This window comes from Octodon degus, unplaced genomic scaffold (genome assembly GCF_000260255.1).
Source record: "Octodon degus isolate 3935 unplaced genomic scaffold, OctDeg1.0 scaffold00064, whole genome shotgun sequence".
In the NCBI taxonomy this organism is placed as follows: Eukaryota; Metazoa; Chordata; class Mammalia; order Rodentia; family Octodontidae; genus Octodon; species Octodon degus.
In genome coordinates, this window is record NW_004524640.1 from 4,006,443 (window position 1) to 4,029,689 (window position 23,247).

General features: G+C 36.1%; 1 protein-coding gene across 1 annotated transcript in view; it reads right to left on the minus strand.

Moving 5' to 3' along the window:
• Sox5 (SRY-box 5) overlaps window positions 1-23,247 on the minus strand; it is a 419,324-nt gene that overhangs the window by 232,123 nt on the left and 163,954 nt on the right. Inside the window, exon 4 of the mRNA XM_004634556.2 lies at window positions 2,596-2,682. Coding sequence (XP_004634613.1) covers window positions 2,596-2,682 — 87 coding nt within the window. The remainder of the gene's footprint in view (window positions 1-2,595; window positions 2,683-23,247) is intronic.

Genomic DNA, 23,247 nt, shown 5'->3' on the forward strand with positions numbered 1-23,247 from the left:
ACTGTTCTACTAACCTGTTTTGAAACTATTTCAGTGATATTTTATTTTCTCATTAAAATGAATAAAAAAATTTAAAAATATCCACACCCACAAAATGTGAGACAAACTTTAAGTGGGTGTAGCACTTCTTTATTCACAGCTAAATTGTCCAAATCAAACCCTATTAATACCTTCTATGGTAAAAGTTTATTATTTACTTTTTAATAATAAACACTTTCTAAACCTTTTGTATGCTGTGATTCCAATATTCATTCAAATGTCATGAAAATGGCAATGTAGAATTAGGATGTAAAATAAGCCCAGGCTTCTTTGACTATCGTCTTAAATATCCAGGAAAGGTGTCTGTCTGTCTGCCTATCTCCTTCTTTCTTTCATATTTCCCTTAACTAATTATAAATCAAATGAAAAATGACCACACTAAAAAGAGATGAAAGGTTTTAACCCACAGAATATCAAGTACATACTAGAAAGGGTACAAACATCACAACACAAGCAAAGGCTCTACATTATCTTAAATGATCATTTTCAATCATCGATAATTCAGTAAAGTTTACATTTTGTATTTTAAAAAAGAAGCAGTCACTTATCCTGCCCTGTCCAAACAAAAAGCAATGACCAGTAAGCTAGACTTACACCTCTTTGGCCTCATAAAAAAAAAAAAAAAATACCTGCCGAAACAACTAAACCTTTGTTCTTGTCTAAATTCTTCTGAGGTGGCAAGAAAGCTGCATTCCTGGGCACTGCATAATCTACATGCCTGACCCCCCAAGAACCCTTAAGTCAAATTCACTCTCCCCCAGAGGGCAATGCACTATTGTGTCCCCTTCACTTTCCAGCCCCCTATGAACAATGGACAGTAATTGTAACTGTCACGGGCAGTCGGTAGGAAAAGTAACCCAGCACTTCTCCCCCAGTTTACTGCCAAACCTGAGCCCAGCACCTAATAACCATGCCCCCAAGAGAAGAAAGACCTACAGTTGCTTTTAAAATGCATCTAAAAACAGCTTTTTGAACAGAACCAGAGGACAATAACCAAACTTGTGTTCTGAATGTGAAGCTCAAAAAACTCAAAATTAAAGACAGAAACTTCTTTTGTGATCATACTGTAGCTTCCTAAACTAACCCCCAGGCAAGCCTGAAAGGACAGCCGAGCCTCTTTCCTCTAAGCTTATCCTCGCTGCTGTGGCTGCTTTTAAGTTTGACTTGTGAAGGAAAACGAGGGAGGGAAAAAAAATGTTTGTCCTCCAGTGGAATGAGATCACAGGGCTTGGAACGGCGTCCTCTTTGCTCCACTCTTAGTTATTACCTAGGTCAGCAGAGAATAAAGAACCTCGCGGGAAACAGGCTGTGGTGCAGGTGCAAATGGGTTAAAATCCATCAAAATCAGATGAAAGACCCGCGACTGTCCAGAATGAAACTTCCTGGTTCTCCTTCAACTTTGTCGACAGTCTCTTTAAAGCATGTTGACTATCAGTCATTTAAATTATTCCAGGATAGATTTTGATCAATGAATTTACTGATTAGAGCTCATTTACTCCCCATTCACCATTAATCACACTCTGAGTATAGGTAATTCTAAACAATTTGGAGGAATAAATGAAATATTGAAACACTTTGTGGAAGTTTTCAAATGCCAAGATAGGAATGTCATGGAGACCAAACTTTTGCGAAGTTGAATGGTTTGCTTTTCTCCGGGATGCTGAGCTATGGGAGAACATTAAGGAAGATAGTTGCCTCTGTCACTCAAGAACAGTTATAGGCACATAAGCAGAGAAGTTATTCATACACATTTGTACATGTGTATCAATACAAACCTGGAGATGTTTTAAATACACGGTTAGCATTGACCAAAAGTAAATACAGTAACATGCTTAACATGAATAAATCTTCTGACCCTTCTCATGACTAATCTTACATTAGAATTTAGAATCAATGTTCAACTGGCAACAAACAGGAAATGTATGTTGTTTATCGAGTCCTGAGAAAACTCACTTTTTGATTAATTGAAAGGTTTGCTTATTTCCTTTTCTCGGTAAGGAAATTAAATCTTCTCCCTTAGCTATTAGTGGAAGTTTGTCAAAATATAAATATTCAGTATTTTCTGTAGTCCATATAAAATATTCCTTTGTAGTGCATAATTGCTGATTCAAATAAATCAAAGCAAATGAACTGCCCTTATTGATAGTCAACAACCTTGCATTACACCTCCCATTAATCATTTCTGGTTTCAATTACAGAATATGTACATTCATATTTCCAATATGTAAAATGTATATAATTATTTTATAAAAGGCAATTTTTAAAGTTTCTCTGGGTATATTTCTACATATGAAGTAAATCATTTAAGTTTTAAAATGAGAAAAATCGAAGCATGTTAAAAATACAGTGGGCTCATTCTGCCAAAAACAATATATAAATCAAAAGATACAAACAAACTGAAAATAAAAACACTGACAACAAACAAGTGAAAAAGATCTAATATAGATAATTCATGAAAAAGAAAGGGCTGGGGCACAAGAATTTCACCACCATTAATATTTCTAAATATCAACTCATTTCTGTACATTTGGATAAAAATCACCACACCCATATTACCTTTTATTTCGCCAAAGTTCCCTGATCCCATTGCAAGAAGCTTGTCTTTCCAGTCCTTGGAGAGTAGCTTTTCAATACTGGGGGTTTCTAAGTAAAGAAAAAAAAAAATATAAGCAAATCAACATGACTGTTTTTACAATGGAGCTCATTAAAAGTCTATCGGCTAAAAATAAGGCCATCCCTATCCTGGCCCTAGTTCATAATGACTTCATCAACAAACTGATAACATGGGAGGGAAAAAGAATGTGTTTTGTCACCTGCTGTTTCAAAATCATTAGCTTTCTCCTCTTGCGGAACAAAGCCATACTAATTCTTTATGACAATGGGTACATATAAACCTGCAGTTCATTGTTTTTCAATTTGGTGAACAAATTCTTGCTGTAATGGATGCTTGTCAATTTTAGGGTGTTAGTCTGCAGTCAAAAAATAATTATGTTGATAAAATGCAGAGTAAAAAAAAGGCAAAGAATTAGCTCTTAAATCTGCTACATGTAATTATATCCCTCTGTGTGTTTACAATTACATCCACTTCATAATATGTGTTTAACATCGTGTGGTGGTAAGCACTCTGTGGCAAGATTTGCCAGTACCGTGAACATTTTTAAAAAGCTGATATAAAAGAAAAGGTTTAAAAAGATTGCAAAATCTAGAAAAGTGAATCATGCCTATAACGGAAACCTATTATTTCCTGATTTCAAATTCGTGTCATCCTCTTAAAACGCTCTGTGTGGCTGGGTCGGGACATACACATTTTAGAGACTAAGGCTGAGTTTTAGTCTGGTATTTGTTTTTTACTTACAACATGACTTTGACCTCTTCTTTTGTGCTAAATTTTAATGTATAAGTAAATATAAATGCTAATAAAACTCCCAAACATTAAACTCAGTTCCAAACAATGTAATTGTATATTCTTGTCAGCATTTAGATGGGTACACAATTACAATGGCTTTCAATCCCACTGCATTCAGTTAGAAAATGGAGTGTACTAAAAGATAAGTGTCCCAGTATGCTCCGTCTAAATAACAATACCCACATTTATTATCTGGATGTAAGACGTGCACAGCCATTCTCCACATTGGTGTTGATGTGTATTTGTGTTTGTTCAGGCATTTGTTTACCCCCTACCAGGAGCATAAAGGGAGTACATGTTAACTTATCAAAGGGACCGTCTGTCTCAGAGACCATAAGATTATTAGAAACTGGTTAATTTTCCCCACAGTAACAGGCATTTTAAGGAGTCTTCTCCGTCATTTTTGGTGAATGCCATGGACATTTGCAGGGCCCCATTCTAACAACCATCAGTTATCAGAGTCACAAAGCCTGCATGGAGTTTTCAACAAAGCAGGGACACAATGCAGTGAATATCTTGTTTTCAGATGTCAAAAAACATGAGGAAATTAAGGCAGTGCACAGCTCTGAAGACTTTCACGGAACCTACACAGCAGCATGCGCAGTGCGAATCTCCAAATGCACACCCCGGAGCTGCGTACAGCTTCACCTATGGAATGAGGAAAAAGTATTCTTCCTGGGTCACAGAATATATATCATGAGCTTTCTCATTTAAGGAATAAAAGGATAATGAAGACTTTACTTGTGTGTTTTCTTGGAATATTCCCATTTTTATCATACTGCCTGTAAAATGACAATGACATGTCAGTGAGTAGCAAAACAGTCATATCATAACTCGTATTTCTGTTCACTGAGGCTTTAAAGGTAACTTTAAAATACTACTGAACAGATTTTCTACGTATTTTTACATTTCCAGTAAGCACTTCGTGAGCAAAAGCATTTCTTAAACCTTATCAGAGTAGGTCAAACAAACACCACTGTTTCTTTTTTTCTAGCACTCTACAAAAATTCTTGAGTAGCACGTAAACAGGGCACAGCCAATATGGTCTTTGCAATAGAGTACTGTCAGTCATTAAAAGCTAACAAACCTTTGCAAAGCAGGAATGCAGCAATAGAAATCCATTGTGCGCTAACAATAGGCCCCTGAACCTCCCTGCACCAAAAGCAGACCATTTTACTTTTAAAGCTATTGTCTGCAAAGTCCGTGACAAAGCTTTTCCCCTGCAGCTAGACAAAATATTCACTGTAGTGTGTTCAAAAAGAAAAAGAAGTTTCCTAAGTTGCAGAGTTAAAGAAACAGCCACTAGATTTCTGAAACCTGCACAACATTCCTGGCCTCTTGATTAAGTAGCGTAAGGAGCGTGTAGAGCCACTTTCTTCAAGTATTCAACTTTTAGGATATGCTACAGAAAAACGAATGATTTCTTTAAGACCAAGTTGTTTGGAAAATGTAAAATAAGGTCGCACCTAACTCGTGTTTGTCATGTCTGTCGATAAAGACACACTAATACTTAGCCAGGATGAGATCTATATGTTAAATTCAGGTTCAAATACATTTATTCAGCAGCCTATGTGCCAGGTACTACGCTGGGTCATTTTACCTGTGCATGCCCTCATTTAAACACGGCAGCTAACTGAAGACTCAGGGGTGTGTTATTACATTTCTTTCACAAGTTAACACACACGGATGCACACACACATGGGAAAATGGACGGACCTGAGCTTTCTACACCACAAAATATGAAGAATTAAGGTCTTGAACTTTTATCCTATAGATTTCTTTCTTTCATACACAATGCCATGGTAATGCAAACTACCAGCTTGAAGGCCAAGGGCCACGCAGTACACTCGGTCCTTAACACACAATATCTCAAATATCCTACAACAATATTCTGAACTACATATTGATACACCTATTCATATCTGAAAAGGAAACAAAATCACAATGCTTAGAGAGACACCATGATCTGCCCACTATGGAACTTAGTTCAACTTGTTGGCTTTCAGACTCTCTGCTCTTTCACACACACACACACACACACACACACACACACACACACACAATTCCATCTGTAAAACAATTCTGGTAAGTGGGAAAAACTATTGTGACTAACTCCACCAGATGAATGAAGGAAAAATTTAAAGGATAAACTTAGGAATTTCCCAGGGTAACATGTATATATGAGAAACAACTATGAGATTAAGAGGCATGATTTGTAAATAGTTTTCATGACCCTAAAACGCAGTGCAACTAGATGATACTGTATTTTAGAGTACTGGACAATTCATTGAAAACCTAGGAATAGGTATGGAGGGACCCAAGGAAACACTTCCTTTTATTTATATGTGGATGGAATGTTGCATTGTAAGCCAAACAATCTGAGTTATCACTAAGACTCACATCAGAGGGCTGGGATCTGGGGAAGAGGAGGAGGTGGAGGACACAGCTACATGTTTTCATGTACTTGATATCTTTATTTGAATTTTTGTGAAATAAAGAGTAACTACAAATCCTCATCCCATAGTCTACCAAGTGCAATAGTTTCAGTTTATTTGTCCTGGTAGTATCCTAAAGAATGGGTAAGAAATGATCCCTGGTGATCAAAATAGATGAACAATGATTGAACTTCCCTGAAAACAGTAAAGATTTCAAAGAAAGTTCATAATGAGAAATGTACAAGGCAGAATGACAAAGTCTTAATATTTAAATACGCCTGTTTGCTAATGTGTGAAATTTATCATAATTATGTAAGTGTTGTTTCATTTTTATAGAGGAAAAGAGATAACAATTATCTATTAAGCAATTATTTTTGTAAATGGATGTTTTAAAAAACACAGAATCATATTTTATACTATGAATATATTGTTATGCACTATGGTTTGTGCCTAGCTGTCCCCTCAAAGCCTCATGCAGTCATGGAGCAGATTTTCAGAGTCTGTGATTAAATCATGATCCACTGGGATTATGGGTGTGAGTGCTGCTGGCATTATGGGTGTGAGTGGTACTGGGATTATGGGTGTAAATGCTGCTGGGATTATGAGTGTGAGTGCTACTGGGATTATGGGTGTAAATGCTGGTGGGATTACGGGTGTTAAGTACTACATCCAGCCCAGGGCAGATACCCTGAATGTAATATAAGGGAGACAAACTTGCTCTCTGCAACTCTGTGGACACTACTCCTCCCATTTACTCTTACTCTGCCACAGCCATGAACTGCTGCTGTCTGCCCTGGAGCCAGTCAGTATGGACCGAAGCCTCCATTAACTGTGAGCTAAATAAACCTTTCCTTCCTTAATTCTGAGTGCCTGGTATTTGTCCCAGCTACGAAAGAAAAGTAACCAAGACACTATGCTACATGTACAGTAATTTACAAATGTTTAAGGTCTAGATCTTTTATTTTCCTATTAAGGTATGTTGTTTTGTTTTGGTTTTCTTTCTGTTTTTATTTTAATAGTTTTCCTTGTTTGTTCAAATCAATCCCTGGGCTTTGACATGGATTTACATTCCACACCCTTTTTATTTTGAAAGAGGGTTTCTCTTAATGGGTGAACTGACCAGGCTGGAGAAGAACTTTCTGTCCTCCTTCCTTAGCCTTCAGGGATGCTAGGGTTACAGGTGTGCATCATCATTCCAGGGTTGTGCTGTGTTCTTCATGTAAACCCTTCTAAAGTTTCTCCTAGCATTCTTTGTCCTGAGATGTCAATCTCCTAAGCAAAGGAATGTCACGGTTAGCCTCAAAATGGGAAGTAGGCCTTCCTATGTTGAAATAAGTATACAAGTCAATTTCAGTTCATTAAGTGCTGCTTATCCTAACAGTTTTGTCAGGAGGATATAAATATATGTGTACATGTATGTATATACAGCTATTACATCCATTTTTAGAGGAGGCAACTGAGGTCCATAAACTTGCTTTGTGCAATATCATTTATCTAGAAAGTAGAGCAGATGGAGTACAAAATCAAATTTGCTTAATTTTACTATCTGTATCTTTATGGGGAATCTAAATAATATATATTTAAAAAAGAAAATAAAATGGATGTTAATAAGGTAACAAAAGCAAAAGATGCTCGTCAGTAGCCCACATGTTAGTATTTAGATGAGTCTACTCAGTTACCTCTGTTTCTGCCAAGGGGACCCTTCTGATCTGTTTGCTGGCTTTCCCCCTCCCACCCTTGCTCCTTTGGCTCACATATGCTTCTTCACATCAGTGCCTATGGCAATCCCCACCAATGAATGCCCCCCCAACTGTGCCAGCCATTGTTCCAGCAGCATCCTGCCTCTTTAGGGGCTGTTCATTCCCTATAACTCGCACTCCGTTTTCCCTTCAGTGCCAAATACTCTTAAGACTGACTCCCTCATCTGGAACAATGAGACCTAGAGACTCATGCCAACATATTGTAATTCTCCAACAAGCTGCTAGTGCCAAGAATTAAACCACATTCGCTCCAGTGCAGTAGCTTTACACACACGCTCAGGTTTTTGCTTTGTGTTTATGTAGTTTTTTTTTTCCCCCACTTAATCTCCCTTGAGCTGCTGTGGCAGAGCTCACTGAAAAATTGAACAAGCAAAATATACGTATGTATAATATTTGACTTTTATTTTTTAAGTGCAAGAGTTAGGTCATACAAATCTGCCACTGTTTGTATTTTAATTTTGTATCTGAAAGTAAATTGTATTACTCTAAATGTGATATAGTGTACATATTTATGAATGGAAGTAGATTTTTTTGGACGGAACAATAATCTAGTTGAATCTCAAGACATGCCAATATTTTATTTAAAGTCAGGAAATAAAAGCATATGTAAATTACTGATATGATAGAATCATTTTTAAAGTTAAAATACTATTGCATATCATTTAGATAAGCACTTCATAAAAGTAATTTATCAAACCATTTACCAGACATCAATGGAACATAAATGGTTTGTCCACTTAAAACAAAATTGCATTCCATTGTTGTGTAAATCTACTTTTCATAAACAATGGTTGAGTTTCATTTATTCGGAAGTAAGAACTTTTTAGTTCCTCACAGACAGTCAGTCTTTAAGGGAGTAATAGATTATGCAATACTCTTCAAATATTTTACTGAGGAAATTAGTGTTTGGAGATAACTACTTAGTTCAACTTGAGTAATAATTGGCCTGGGTAGACCTCTGTATTTTGCAGGCTGAAAATAACAAATTAGTTTAAATAATTTGCCCAAAATCACAAATCTAGTTAAGACTAAAGGCAGAACTTGGAGCACAAATTTCAGTTCAATGTTCTTTTCAATACAGTACCACATACCTGTACTACAAGTGTTCTGTTTGTTTTCTTTCCTTTGGAGTCCTTCAGTAAAGAGCCAGCTATTTGAAAAATAAAAAGTTGGCTTCATTTTATTCACATGAACAGGTTCTACTTGATATTTATGTATGCCAGTGATCCTGTTAAAAGTAGGTACTATTAACTTAATATTCTACTTTTGAAGACTTTCATCTGATAGTCTCATGAAACTCACGAATAAAAACAAGCTAGTGCATTATGCTAAGTATTGTTTTCTTAGGGCCAGGCAAATATCTCAGTGGATTAAAGTGCCTGCAAGCAGGTACAGAGGCTGGGGGTTTGATACCCAGGCCTGCCATGCCAGGCCCGCCTCCGGGGCACGCTGAGATGGCAATTGACACTGTGCGTGGTGGCCTGTGCCTGTAATCCCAGCACTTTGGAGGATGTAAACAGGTGGATCACTACGAGTCCGATCTATGCAATGAGACCCTGTAGACCCTGTAGACCCTTCCTTAAAATACAGAAAAAAAGTATCATTTTCAATTATAAGTAAATATTTAATGTGTCATTATTTGACTACTTAAGGAAAATATGTTTATTTTTAAAGGGATAACTAGGCGAAATCTGGAAGTCACATCAGTCGAAATTTAATTCTAGGTGACAACAGCAAATAGAGACAATGTGTGGTTTTGTTGTTGTTCGCTTTTATTTTCTTCTTCCTTTGCTTTTGGTATTGACAAGCTAACACAGGGACTTCACACTGAGTTAAATTTCCAACCTTTTTAAGTTTGAGGCATGATCTTTCTAAGTGACCACAATAACCCAACTGGGCTCTAATTATGATATTCCTGCATCAGTCTATGAGAGTTCTGAGAAGACAAGGTAGATAATAAACATTTTCATGTATCTAGAAAGTCGTTTGTACACTAAAGACTGGGAAGTCCTGAAACAGTCTCCTTAGCCAAGTCCTGCAGATAGTCTACCAGTAGAAATATTAAGTTTTTCCAGGAAATGTTAAAATCATACTCTTACATGTAACAGAAACACATCCCAGATTCCAAACCATTAGGCTTTCAGTAAGCCTTGCTTTTGTCTGTAATTATTCTGAAGTGAAATAAGCTCTAGAAATACTTTTAATATTGCCAAATAATTGCTGTCTCCACTTGAAAGTTAATAAAAGCTTGTAACAGAAAAAAAAATTGTCTTTGGCTGACTCAAGGTTTGAAATTTTTAAGGTGCAATCAGTTTTTGGAATGAGCTATATCTAAATCATTAGTCACAAACTTAAACTTTCTCATTGTAGCAGATGATATAATTAAAACACCTGCTCAATAACACCCAACACTGAATCATGTTTTAGATTATTTTAGTGCATGATTAATATGGCGTAATTAGTACTGTATATTTTCTACATATTCTTTATAAGACAGCTCTATCTTTTTTCATAAAAATCGCCATTAAAAGATAATTTATGAGTGATAAATTATCACTTCGTCTACTCCATTGCTCAGAGTGTGACTGTATTTTCTGAAACAGACTAGAACTTTGTTTTGTTTTTGTTTCAAATATTAGATCCCAGCAAAAATACCACAAGGTATTTGAGGACAGCACTTAAACAAGTAATTGCAAGAAGTAATTCCTCATGTACAAAATCTCCTTTGTGTTTTATTACTAAACATAAAAATAATCATTTAATATCATAAAACCTGACTCCATCACTTACATTTTTTGTGATGTTTGGCAAGTAATTTAACCTCTCTAGGCTTCAATTTGCTCACCTGAAAAGAGGATAATGACTGCACTTATTCCATGTTTGCCGAGATAATTAATTTATGCAAAGCACTTAAAACAGTGCAGGGCACATAGGCATCCCTAAAATGTTAACTAAATTACACCTTCAATTTGGCATATAACAATTTGAGAAAATAATTTCAAAAATAATATTATGTATATTATAATCAAAAGCTTCATCCAAGGACAACACTTTTACGTCGTTGATTTTCCCAATGATCCATTATCCATTTTCTAAGTTATCTGTCATAAAGAGAGAGGTACAGTGCTGAGGCACAGGGAAAGGGTCCTTTCCACTAGGTTCACCTATCAGATGTCACAAAACAGCTTACGCATTACAGAGACTCAACTAACCTCTGTTTCTATGTTTGGTTTTCAGTTGTCTTTATCACTTTCCAAAGGTTCTATCAGGCCTTCAATATCTAAAGCTTTTTAAAAGCCAGTGTTTATTCACAAGTCGAAGAGAATAACACAGTTTTGTGGTATTCTTTACGCAGGGCCTCTGAACCAATACTAAGAATTATCAATTTTTTATTATCATCACAATAGCTTTATCCTCTGTCATTGCTCACTGATCCCAACCCCCCAACAACAGAACATTTTAACTTTTAATAAAAATGGGAGAGTACGGGACTCTTGTCAACATTGTCCATTTGGAGGTGAATAATTTCTGACGTCAAGAAAGTGAGAGTGGAGAGGTGTGAGTCAAGCTCTAACCATTAGTCACAATGACAAGGACCAGACTGATGATGAGAAAGAAGCAAAAAGCTTGCTAGGAAGAAGGGATAGAAAACCAAAACAAGAGCAATTTGATAGATAACAAGGGGCAAAGGTGTTTATGATGCACACATATTAGTCAATTTATAAAAATATAAATACTTGTAAAAGAGTTTTATGACTTTTTATTAAATCCATCAAGTAACTTTCTTATACAAGTAATAATAAATCTTTTATTTTCTGTATATTTCATTTGAAATAATATTTTATCATATACATATGCATATATATATATATATATATATACACATCATATGTATATATGCAAGAACATAGCAGGGGTACCACAAGAACTAAATTATATAGTAGGAGATACATGAAAATGAGAAATATTTTAAATAAAGTCTTAATTTCACAAGACAAATTAACATACCGAGGAAAGGCTTAAAATAGCTTAAAAGATATTTTAGTAAAGATAAGAATATATAGTTCTAAATAAACTACAAATAACCTTTGATATATTTAGGAAAAGAGTGAAATGAACATGCATTTGCATCATAAATAGTCAAAGTAACCCCTAAAACAGAGTACTTACATAAGGATCCACTTAACTAAATATCTTGAACATGCTGAAAATAAAAATTAATGATCACAGTTGTAGAATACGATAGCTCAGAACCAGGAAAACAGGGAGTAGAGAAGAGAATGGAGATAAAAAAGTACAGAAGTAGAAAATCATTCAACATACATTAGAATAAGAAATTCAATTCCTTAAAAATATGACAGAATGTCCTAGCACTGGAAGTGAGAATTAAAGAGCATGCAGCCTGACGCTAAACCACTACCCATCCTGAGTCTTCTCTGTCACAACATATGTGAACACAAATCTCAACCTCAGCCTGACAGATGCCTGGAAAGAGAGGAACAATAAAAACTGACATGACTCATATGATAAATCCGGAACTGTGATATGCAGGTAGTTGAGTAGTTCAGATGCTTGTTATAATTCAATTTATATACTTTCATACCCTGATACACATACAGAGTAAGATTTTAAAATAAAAAAGTATTATCTGTTTTTTAAAAACTTGTATAACAAAATTTGCAGGAGTCTTTTCAGCCACAGTAGTCCATCTGCCTTACACTCACAAAAGAGGACTTCTAGAACTGCTTCAGAAAGTGGCAAGAAGGAGGGGATGAGTGTGCTTCGAGCAAATGAGAGTATCTAGAGGGAGATTAATGACATGTATTTCACTATGTTAATTTTTAACTTTTTTAACTAATCACCTTGCTTCTTTCTTAAAAAATAAACTTATTTATATATCTTTTATGTATTTGCTGTGTCTGCAAGGTCTCACTACATAGATCAGACTTGTAGTGATCCTCCTGTTTTCAGCCTCCCAAACCCTGGGATTACAGACACGTGCCACCACGTCCAGCCTCAACTGCCATCTCAGTGTGCCCTGGGGGTGGGGTCAGCACGGTAGGCAGGGATGGAACCCTGGCCACTGCACTCTGCCTAAGCAGGCGCGCTGAGCTATCTGACTGACCCTTTCACCATGTTTCAATAATACCTCAGATATTTATTTCATTTCTGAACAGGGGACTGTACCAAATTATTTTTGCTTTGAATGGTCTAATGTTCTATGTGAGCTATCAGATTATTTATTTTTAAAAAGCAAACTGCATGTCCCACATGGAAATGATGTTCTTTATTTTGCACAATTTGCACATAAAACACATGGGTACACATGCACAAAGAGACATCATCCCTTTCAAAATATGACAGAATCACCAATTAGGCCACTACTGAGACTTCCCAAATCTGTAACACTGAGATACAGATACTAAGCCATAACCTCTACTCTCAGAAATCACCTTTTCAAAGGAGATACAGAGATTTTAAACAGACTCTAAAATCTTTGGTTCAAATTGCTACAGTGTACCAAGTTGTTCTCTCACTGGTTCATTTATTACAGCAAAATTAGAAAGCAGAGCATGTCTTGCTTGAATTTAATTCACTACTGAATAGTGCATAATTATGTACATAGACTTTTCCTAAATTCTACTAGTATTTTCACAAAACAAGAATTCTAAAGGATTCTGTTTATCAATTGAACCTGCAATAAAAAATTCTACTAGGTAATAATTTCCAAAGATAGGACCAATTTCTCACCTTGCACACAATTAAGAACATAATAGAATCCAACTAGGGAGATAAAGTTCAATGAAAAGATCACTACATAGGTAAGAGTAGTAGGATGAATTAATTCAATAAAAAGTGTGCACTGTGGATTTCCCCAGAATGGAGGTGCACCGAGGAATGGCTGCTATGTTCTAGGCTTTCATAACCACAGGGGAGTCTTCTCAAAATTCAAACTTCCAGGGGCCACTACAGCATTTGATTCATTATGTCATCTTCAGACTAAAGAAATACAAACTTTTCCTCACTGTCTTTGATAAATAAATACCATAAAAATGGATAAAGCCCCTACTTAGCCATCAGAAAATTGAATTTAAAACTTTTTATAAATGAATGTATTCACTGAATTTTTCCTAGGTAAGAGAATTGGTGAAGAAGGAGAAGAATTTCAATAATGCCACACTGTCATTTGAGCACTAGTTAAATGCTATTAACTAAAAACTACAACAAGCTTCTAATATTTTCCTGTTTCACAACTCATCCTAATGTTGTGTCATGGGGAAAAACATCAAGGTGAAATGCAACAAAAGGTAACCAAGAATCCCATATATACTTTAACAATTAATTAGATTAAAATAAAGCTCATGACTTACTGGCGTTTTGTGATGAAGAGGCTTAACTTTTTTTTGTTAGATCATGAATTGGGCAATCACATATTAGAGACACATCTATTTTTTCTCTGTTGTTGTTCTTTGGTTTAGTTTAGTTTTGTGGTGCTTGGGAACACATAAATATTCTTAAATACAATTTACTACACATAGAAGATGTGTAGAGATTATGTAAATAGAGAGAAGTTCCTGAAAGGTCACTGAAATGACGAAGGAATGGTCTCTGAATAATGAAGAAATGAAGTGGGCAGTAGAATTAATATTACAAGTAATTTGGTGAATCTGGGAAGAATGAATGAGATAGTCTTCCCTACTTAGAAAATTCTCTGAGTAAAACTTTTAAGTGGAAGGCAGGACCACACATTATTTATCTTGGAATGTGTGTTATAGCAGAAAATAAAACTCTTTGTCTATATTTTAAATTTATTTAAAATGCATTTCTACAGGTTAGAGACAATCTGAGTTCTTCATGTATTCTTAAAAGCATTGGTTGGTAATATCTATAGAATCCTGGATATTGAGACCTAATAATTGAGAGAAAAACAGGATATATAAACATTAGAGGACAATTAACTATTGGTGAGGACAACATGGTGTAGCAAAGAAAAATGGTACCGTTGCATGCTCTTTTTTCTCCTGTGCTTAGCTGTCCAGACAAGTACAATCACAACGACTGATTTTCATATTAATGATAGTAAGGGTACTGATCTATAGATTTACATCACAAGTCTCTCTCAGAGACACATATACTGATTATAATAGACATGAATGTTTATATAGAACTTGGATTTAACTCCTCATAAGAAATGTATCTAATAAAGCCAAGTATGTGGATTGGGGACCCCAAAGGTTGTTTATCATATTATGATGTTTACACCTTACTTTCCTAATGCTTTATTCATTAAAAAAATTTTTTTTGAAAAGCAAAAAAAGCCTAGGGATTTTGATGAAGTACAATGAAATGCCAGCATTTAAAAATTAAGATATAGATCACCATTTTATTTCAAAAAGCTGGGTGGATTCAAGTAAAAATAAAAAAAGACCACCCAATTTTCTGACCTTTAGGTCAGAGAGCAAGTTTTCACAAACTTGAGAACGGTCTATTTTAAAGCATGAAAATCTGTGGCCCATATGTTCGAAACTCAGAGGTGTTTATACTCTTGGGAATTTTCCCCCAGGGATAGAGAAACCCCCAGGAAACTGTGGTCCAGTTCCAAAAGAGAGTTACAGCATGTTTCAACTATACAAGGCCTCTGTTACGAGACACTGGATTGCCTATCCAAACTGAACACAAGACTCAAGACTGCAGGGCTCACAAAGACCTCCCTATTCTCAAATAACTAGAAAAATCTTATAATAAATTTAGGAAGAAGATTCAGGTAAAAAATATAACTAACAATTAGGAGGAGTTGGAAAAATATATTTGACTCATTTATACAAGGTGTTTCAGAAATAGGGCTTGAATTCTTCAGCTAATTACAAGCACCCCAAACAGATAATTCCAAGTATGGTAGCTGCTATATTCATATTTTAATTTGTACAGGCACACACTTTAATGTAAGATATTTCGTAAGCTATGGATTTAATTTATTGCAATAGATTTGTAAACATCAAAATGGATCTTCATTACTTGACAGGGATCCACACTGAAAGAGGTATTACCTACTTAAAAAAATAGATATTTATGAGATTAAAAATAAAAGACATGTTCACTTTCTAAAGACATAAAGAAAAATCATCATTATTACATGAAGGTAACCAAAGAATATAGCAGAAATTACTTTGTAGAGTGGGAAGATTAAATGCTCTTTATAAGAATATTTGCAAAATGTATAAATTACATTAAAGTTCATTCACAATCTAAAAAGGTTTCCTATTATAACAAGGTTGCCTATTCTAGTTATATAAATTTACTATTTTAGTCCGTAATTCTAGATGTAGAACTTGAGTTGTTTCTCTTTCTCTCTCAGCAAATTGTTCAGCTTGTAGTGTGGCACCCACAGAAATTTTAAAGCAGAGAAGCCAAATCCCCAAAATGTGAGGAGCGCTGTGCCAACCGAAGCCGCGCAAAATCTAAAACCCAGCACTTTAAAAAAAGTACTGGCTTTGAGTTTAATTGAAACTCTTGTTTTCATACATATTTCTGCCTTTCTCTTGTTGTTTTGACACATAAAGTACCTACCAAATAATGACCAGTGAGGTCTCACAGCATGGAGGGGGAAAATAAGAGGGGAAAAAAAAGTTTATTCTACACCATTTGAATTACATGTAGGTAGTTCTCTATGGGGCTACTACCAAATCCTTTAAGCCCACCAGCCTCTTACCTCCATTAAATTAATGAGGCATCTCAAGCCTTCATTCTTTACCAGCAGCTCCAGGCTCTCCACTTGGACACCTACAATTTGCTAAATTACAAACAGTGACCTAGCGGAGACATCTGTTTGTTATATACAATATTGTATTACACAGTGCACTGGAAGAATATTTGGGAGATTAAGATGATAAGATATATGTTGAATTATATTTTCTGGGGTTAATAGGGGGTAATATACAACTCTGTGATCTGCTCTTTACCGATAAAAATTCCTATTTTCCCATCAGGCAGTCAAGGCCTCTGAAGATCAACATGATGAAATACACTACTTATAAGCAAGGCCGAGCTAAGAAGACCCTATTATGCCATGATACTTACTACCTCCATACAACACGTTTATTAAGCCTAAATACATTAAGCTTGATTATAATCAATTTTTTTATAATACCACCTTCTTACGAATGCTCATAACACTTGGCTCCCAGGGATGCACTTATAATGAGATGACCAGGTGTATTTTCCATTATAGGCCTCTGCTGGAGTTTCTATAGTACTTTTTGTCAGGTATTTCAAGTTAAATTCTCCCTCTATTCTTACGTTTGCTTCATAATAGCTAGTCCTTTCTCAGTGATTAATTTTCTATACAGAAAAAAAAAGTTGCTACTTTTCACCTTGTCCTCTTTTGGTTTCACATCTACCTCCTTCCTTTTCCCTAATGTATTCTGGAAAGTCTCCTCTACTCTCCCCAAAGAGCACCACCTTCTAGCCTCCAAATTGTTTTAACTAATATATAGTCAAAAATATTTAGGAATCTACCCCTCCCAGCAGGAGACTATTCAGTAAACAAATAACAAAACCCTGGATTATCAAGACTATAACTGTGCCAAAAGATACTGTAGCCACTTGTGTTATATGGCCTCAGCAGTCTCTGGTCGAATTGCAACTGTGCATGAAATCACACAACATGCGTTGTACATGTGGCTTGATGAACGCGGGATGCTAGGTGAGACTGGGAAGGGGGTGAGCTTGGCAAGATGATTAAAACTCCGCAGAAAAGTCGCATTCCAGGGTGTATTTGTTTTTTTTCTTTTTACTTTGTTTTGGAACGTAGGCATTTTGTGAAATTCTCTGAACTGGTATTCCTAGACATGTTTAAACAACAGAAATAATGGAAGCGTAATTGACTGCAGCTGGGAACTGTCATCCTATCAGTGAGCAGCACCTACCTGGCAAATACTACAAGCTCGTTAAAGATTCCTTACGAACCGGGCGCTGCGAAAAGACTGGGTACTCTTTATCCCCTGTATCCAAGTCAAAATCTTCACTGATTTATATTTCAAGTTTTACTAGGCTCAAAACAGTAAGTGGTTAGCTTGCTGGCCTCTAACCAGGCTATTTAGGGAGAGAAGGTGGGTGCTTTGTTTCACACAGTTAAATGTATAACAGGTTTCTAAACATGCCGTATCTTTCAGTCATAGTGGAGATATTTAGTAAAAACAATCTTTTCAGCACATGAACTTCCATAGGAGAAAGGAGGAAAACTCAAAATACCTTACCCAGAAATCCATTTTTGTGAATCAAATTACTGTAAATTTCTCCATACGTATCGTATTATAATCAGAGAAAACCAAGACTTCATTCTTATCTGGAAGCAGCTTTTCTATCACTGTTTAAATTTACTTCACTCCAACTTTCCCCCCAAAAAGGGAGGGGTGGAGGAGAAGGGAAAATTAATAATTCCACATTAACTTACTAAGAGAAAAGCTACAGTAAGTCCCTTTTCCTATTTTCTTATATTTGTGTAGCTGTTAGACATTTTGCAAAGGAGGGGAGTACCAGCCAGCCTTACACAACAAAAGACCCACTGTCACCGAGCCAGTCCCAGACATGGTAGAAACCAGCCCACAGGAAAAGGCCTGGCTCCAATGTTAGGCCCCGGCCGAGTACAGTCACTATATTCACTCAAATTGGCAACAGGTCTCAGTGTTCCTGGCTTTGAGCTGTGAACAAGGGTCGGGATTGAATAACCAATTATACAACCGCTGACTGAGTTTATCCAAGGTTTGCAAACTGCTATAATAGCCCAGTATTCAACCAACTGTTTTATCCTTTTCCAGATATAGTGTCATATCTCCCCTTGTGCTCCATTTACATGTCACTCTATTACATACATCCATTAAAAAGGTTACTACAGTGTCACTCTCACTGCTTAAATGTTGCCTTACAGGGGTTCTGCCTCTCTTGGGACATTTCATAGAGACACCTTTCTCTGTCTTTCACTTTCTCACTGCAAGTCAAACCAAGTTTCTGTCAAGACTACAAAGCAGTTCATGAAAGGACAGTAGCCAAATGTCAACTGTTTTCCAAAATACTCCTTATCCTAATAGGCTGATTAAACCTGCCCTGATAGCTAAAAATTTCTGAAATTTGGAAGTGCATAGTGGCATCCAAATTTGAGGAGCTCCTACAAATTCATCAAGTGCAAGCTTGCCTTTCCATGCCGAAATGGATCTCTCTAAGTTCAAAAAGACCTAAGAGTTCTTTCTCCATGTCTGCATGCCTACCTTCATACAAAGAGGCTGAGATGGAAATAGACAGCAGGAATGGAATTGAAATTACTTTTCATAAATATTTACAACTCACTTGTGAAGGAGTACCCTCTAACTCAAAAAACTGAATAAGTGAAGTGGTACAAGGATCTAATAGCTGTGAAGAGGTTAAGTGGGCAATTTTTGACACCTTCATCTTTGGTCCTTTATTTATATTTTATGCTTGGAGTTAACAGATGTTTTACAAATAATATATTCTTTTTATTAATAGAGATTCCTGACCCAGACAATGAACATTATATGACATTGATTGGTGAAAGATATTCAAACAGTCACAAAAGAATAAAAAAAAGCATGTTCATGTATGAGAAGAATAAATGTTTTTAAATGCACATACTACCAAAGACAATATAGTTTAATTGTAATTCTTATTAAAATTTCACTGGCATTCTTTGGAGAAACAGGAAAAAAATTAAAGTTTTGAAAGGAAACAAAAGAAAGAGTGAAGCAAAATGCTTCTGAGAAAAAGTAACTTTTAATTAAGACTTCACAATTTAAAATTATATGACAGGGCCAGCCAGATAGCTCAGCAGATTAAAGCACATACTTAGACGCAGGGACCAGGGTTCAATCCCCAGCTGGCAGTGTTGGCCCCACCCCCAGGGAGCGCTGAGATGGTGATTGAGGTGCTTGGGAGGCTGAAAACAAGAGGATTACTAAGAGTCTAATCTGTGTAGTGAGACCCTGTAGATCCTAAATACATTAAATAAATAAGTAAATAAATAAAATCATGTATCAAAGCTATAATAATAAAACTATTTGGTACTGGCACAAACTCAGACACATACACAAGGAAAATAAATGCAAAATCTTAAAATAAAGCTAAACTTAAAAGGCCAAAAATATTTAAGAAATACTATGGTAAAAAGACAGCTCCTTCAATAAATGGTGTTGGGAAAACAGAATTTGCACATTTAATACAGTAAGTTTGGATTTTAAGCCTACATCAAATACAATAACTCAAAATGACTAAAAACTTAAGTTTTTTTTTTTTAAACACCAAAAGCTCAGACTGTAAAATAGAAATAAACACCTAAGTTTAAAATCTTTTGCACACCAAAAGGAGTACAGGGGCTGAGGAGATAGCTCGGTGGCCTAACTGCCTGCCCAGCAAGCAAAAAGACCTGTATTTAATCCTCAGTATGGCATGCATTGCCAGTCCTGGACACCCATGTGCACTATACTGGCCACTGAAATTGGGAATGGTGGCACACGCCTGTAATCCCAGCACTGGGGAGGCTGAGACAGGAGGATCACTACGAGTCCAAGCTGCGTAGTGAGATCCTGTAACAAACAAACAAATAAACTATTTTTTAATTAGAAAGGAGTAATCAACAAAAGGAACAGAAAACTGATAGAATCCAAAACATATTTATAAGCCGTATGGCACAGAAGGGGCTAATTTCACAGACTTATAAAGTATTCATATGATTCAAGGGCAAGACAAAATTAGGTTAAGTTACTGGTGGAAGACTTGAGTAGACATTGCTCCAAATATGACAGTTACCAGCAAGTACATGAAAAAGTGCACAATATCATTTATCTTTAGAGAAATACAAACCAAAACCTCTATGACAAGATAGCCATAATGAAACAACAGAAAAATTAGTGTTGGCAAGGTAAAGAGAAGACATCCCAGGATTGGGGCAGTGGTTATAGAAAATAATATGGAGGGGAGATGGGGAGATGGCTCCATGGAATCAGTGCTTCCCTGGCAAGCGCAAGGGCCTGAGTTCAATCTTGGGTTCCGGAAAAAAAAGAAAGAAAGAAAGAAAGAAAGAAAGAAAGAAAGAAAGAAAGAAAGAAAGAAAGAAAGAAAGAAAAGAAGAAGAAGAAGAAAGAAAGAAGAAGAAAGAAGAAAGAAGAAAAAAGAAAAAGAAAAGACAAGAATGTGGAGGTTCCTAAGGAAAATAAAAGCAGGATTACATCATGACCCAGAATGCTACTGGGCAAATATCTCACCAAAACAAAGTCCCATGTTCTTTATATCATTATTCACAATAGCCAAGATGCACACACCTTGGTTGTACATCAATGGATGAAAGAAACAGTAGTATGTGTGTGTGTGATACACACACAATTTTCAACCTTAGAATAGAAGGAAGTCCTATCATTTTCCATAACAGGAATGGGCCTGAAAAACACCATGGTAAGTGATGAAAAACCAAAAATAGAGAAGCACCAGATAAGTGGTCTCTCTCATAAGTGGAATCTAAAAACAAAAGCTGACCTCCAAGTAGAATAGGGATTGGGATGGGGGTGTGTAGGAAAAGTGACAGTGGATTTGATCATTACACATTGTATTTCTGTATAGAAATATCATGTATATATACTAATAATATATAATTAATAATATTACGTACTTAAAATATCAAATATAATAACCAAATAATCAAATCTCAGGAAGCTCAGCAAAGTGAAAGAGATATGACATTCACTTTTCAGATTTGAGGGCCTGATTTTTTTTATAATTGTTTATATGTCTGGATAGAAGGCCTTCATCAGAGGGGCCGTTGGATAATAAACTTTTATTTCCAAAGCAAATAATTATCTGCAAAAACTATACCTATTTTCATGTCCTTACTCATAGTAATATGAATTTTCATATAATGAACATGTATTAGGCTTATCTATATGCAATGGTAAATACAAGGAGGATTCTAGAAAAATTTATAGTATTCTCTCTGCAATCATAAAATTCTGAATTCCACCATGGCTTCCTATTCAATGGTAAAACTTTTAAGCATGACTTTTTTATTATTTTATATTTTAAAATAAGTACCTCTAAGGCTGGCCAGATAGCCCAGTGGACTTAAGAACCTGCCTAGGCAGACGCAAGGACAGGAGTTCAATCCCCGGCTTGCTGTGCCAGCCCACCCCCAGGTTACGCTGAGACAGGAACTGAGACTGGGTGTGGTGGTGCACATCTGTAATCCCAGTGCTTGGGAGGCTGAAAACAGGAGGATCACTATGAGTCCGATCTGTGTAGTGAGATCCTGTAGATTCTGTACTGAATATATTAAAAAAAAAAAAGGAGAGAGCCTCTAATTTATTGACCCTCACCTGTGATTTAGGGACAATTTGTTTGAATCTAGTAGTCATAGGAACAGGAAAAACAGAATCTGTTTTGAAGAAAAAGAACTGTAAAGTCTTTCTGTCTCTCTGTCTCTGTCTCTCTGTCTCTGTCTCTCTCTCCCCCTCCCTCCTTCCCTCCTTCTCTCTTTCTCTCCCTCCCTTTCTCTCTCTTTCTTCCCACCTCATGCTATCCCTTTCTGCCTCCATCCTCCCTCCCTATAGTACTAGGCAAGTATTATACCACTGTCTTACACTTCTCTCACTGTTTCCCAGGAATTTACTAAATGAGAACTCCTTTTTGATCCTTTAAAAAAGAAAGAAAAAGTACTTGAATTTTAATATATTGAGAGTTTTTTTTAAAAAAAAAAAAACCTGACTGCTATCTCTGAAAGGTAATGCATCACCTAAACTGTAATACAAAGACCCAGATGGTAATGTGAATCAAGGCATAGAGGCTGGCATTTACAGGAGGCTGACTGCAATGGTGCCACTACATTATCAAAGGCAGTGTAGTGTGGAGAGAGAAACACACCAGTCAATCAGAACAAAACTTGAATGCACTTTAATAGCAAGTCGATTAAGGTAACCTATTTAACCAAGGGCTCTATTTGCTCACTCTACATGTGAAATTACAGCTGGTGTGGTGATACACACGTAATCCCATCATTTGAAGAGACTGAAGCAAAAGGGTCACCAAGATCAAGCCTAGTCAGCCTGAGCCACATAGTTATTCTTCCAGAACCTCTCTCAAAGTAAAAAATAAAGAGTAGGGTAATGGCACACTATGAAAGCTGTGGGCTCAGTCCCTAACATACATATGTATCCTGCATACATATCTATGTATCTATATAACTCGGTTCATGAGGCCAATTGTTTCCACAGTCCTGGTCACAAGCTGAACTGGAGAAGAACTGAAGCAAATTCAATGGTGAGGTCCAATGTTGAGCCTAGGGGGAATCTGACTAAGTTCCTGTCCAATTCCGTTTGTGACCAGAATGTATTTGTTATGCCAAGGACAGCAGGTATCACCTTCTCCATCACTGTATAGCACTGTCTCCTTCACTCTCACTACATAGTGAATACTACTACAAACAAGAAAATATTATTAAATAGTAATCTAGAACCCAAACATTTATTTATGGGTTTAAATATATGCTTTGTAAAGCAAAGTTGGGCTTTGATCTAACCATGTAACTGAACAATGGAAGAAAAATGAGGAATAA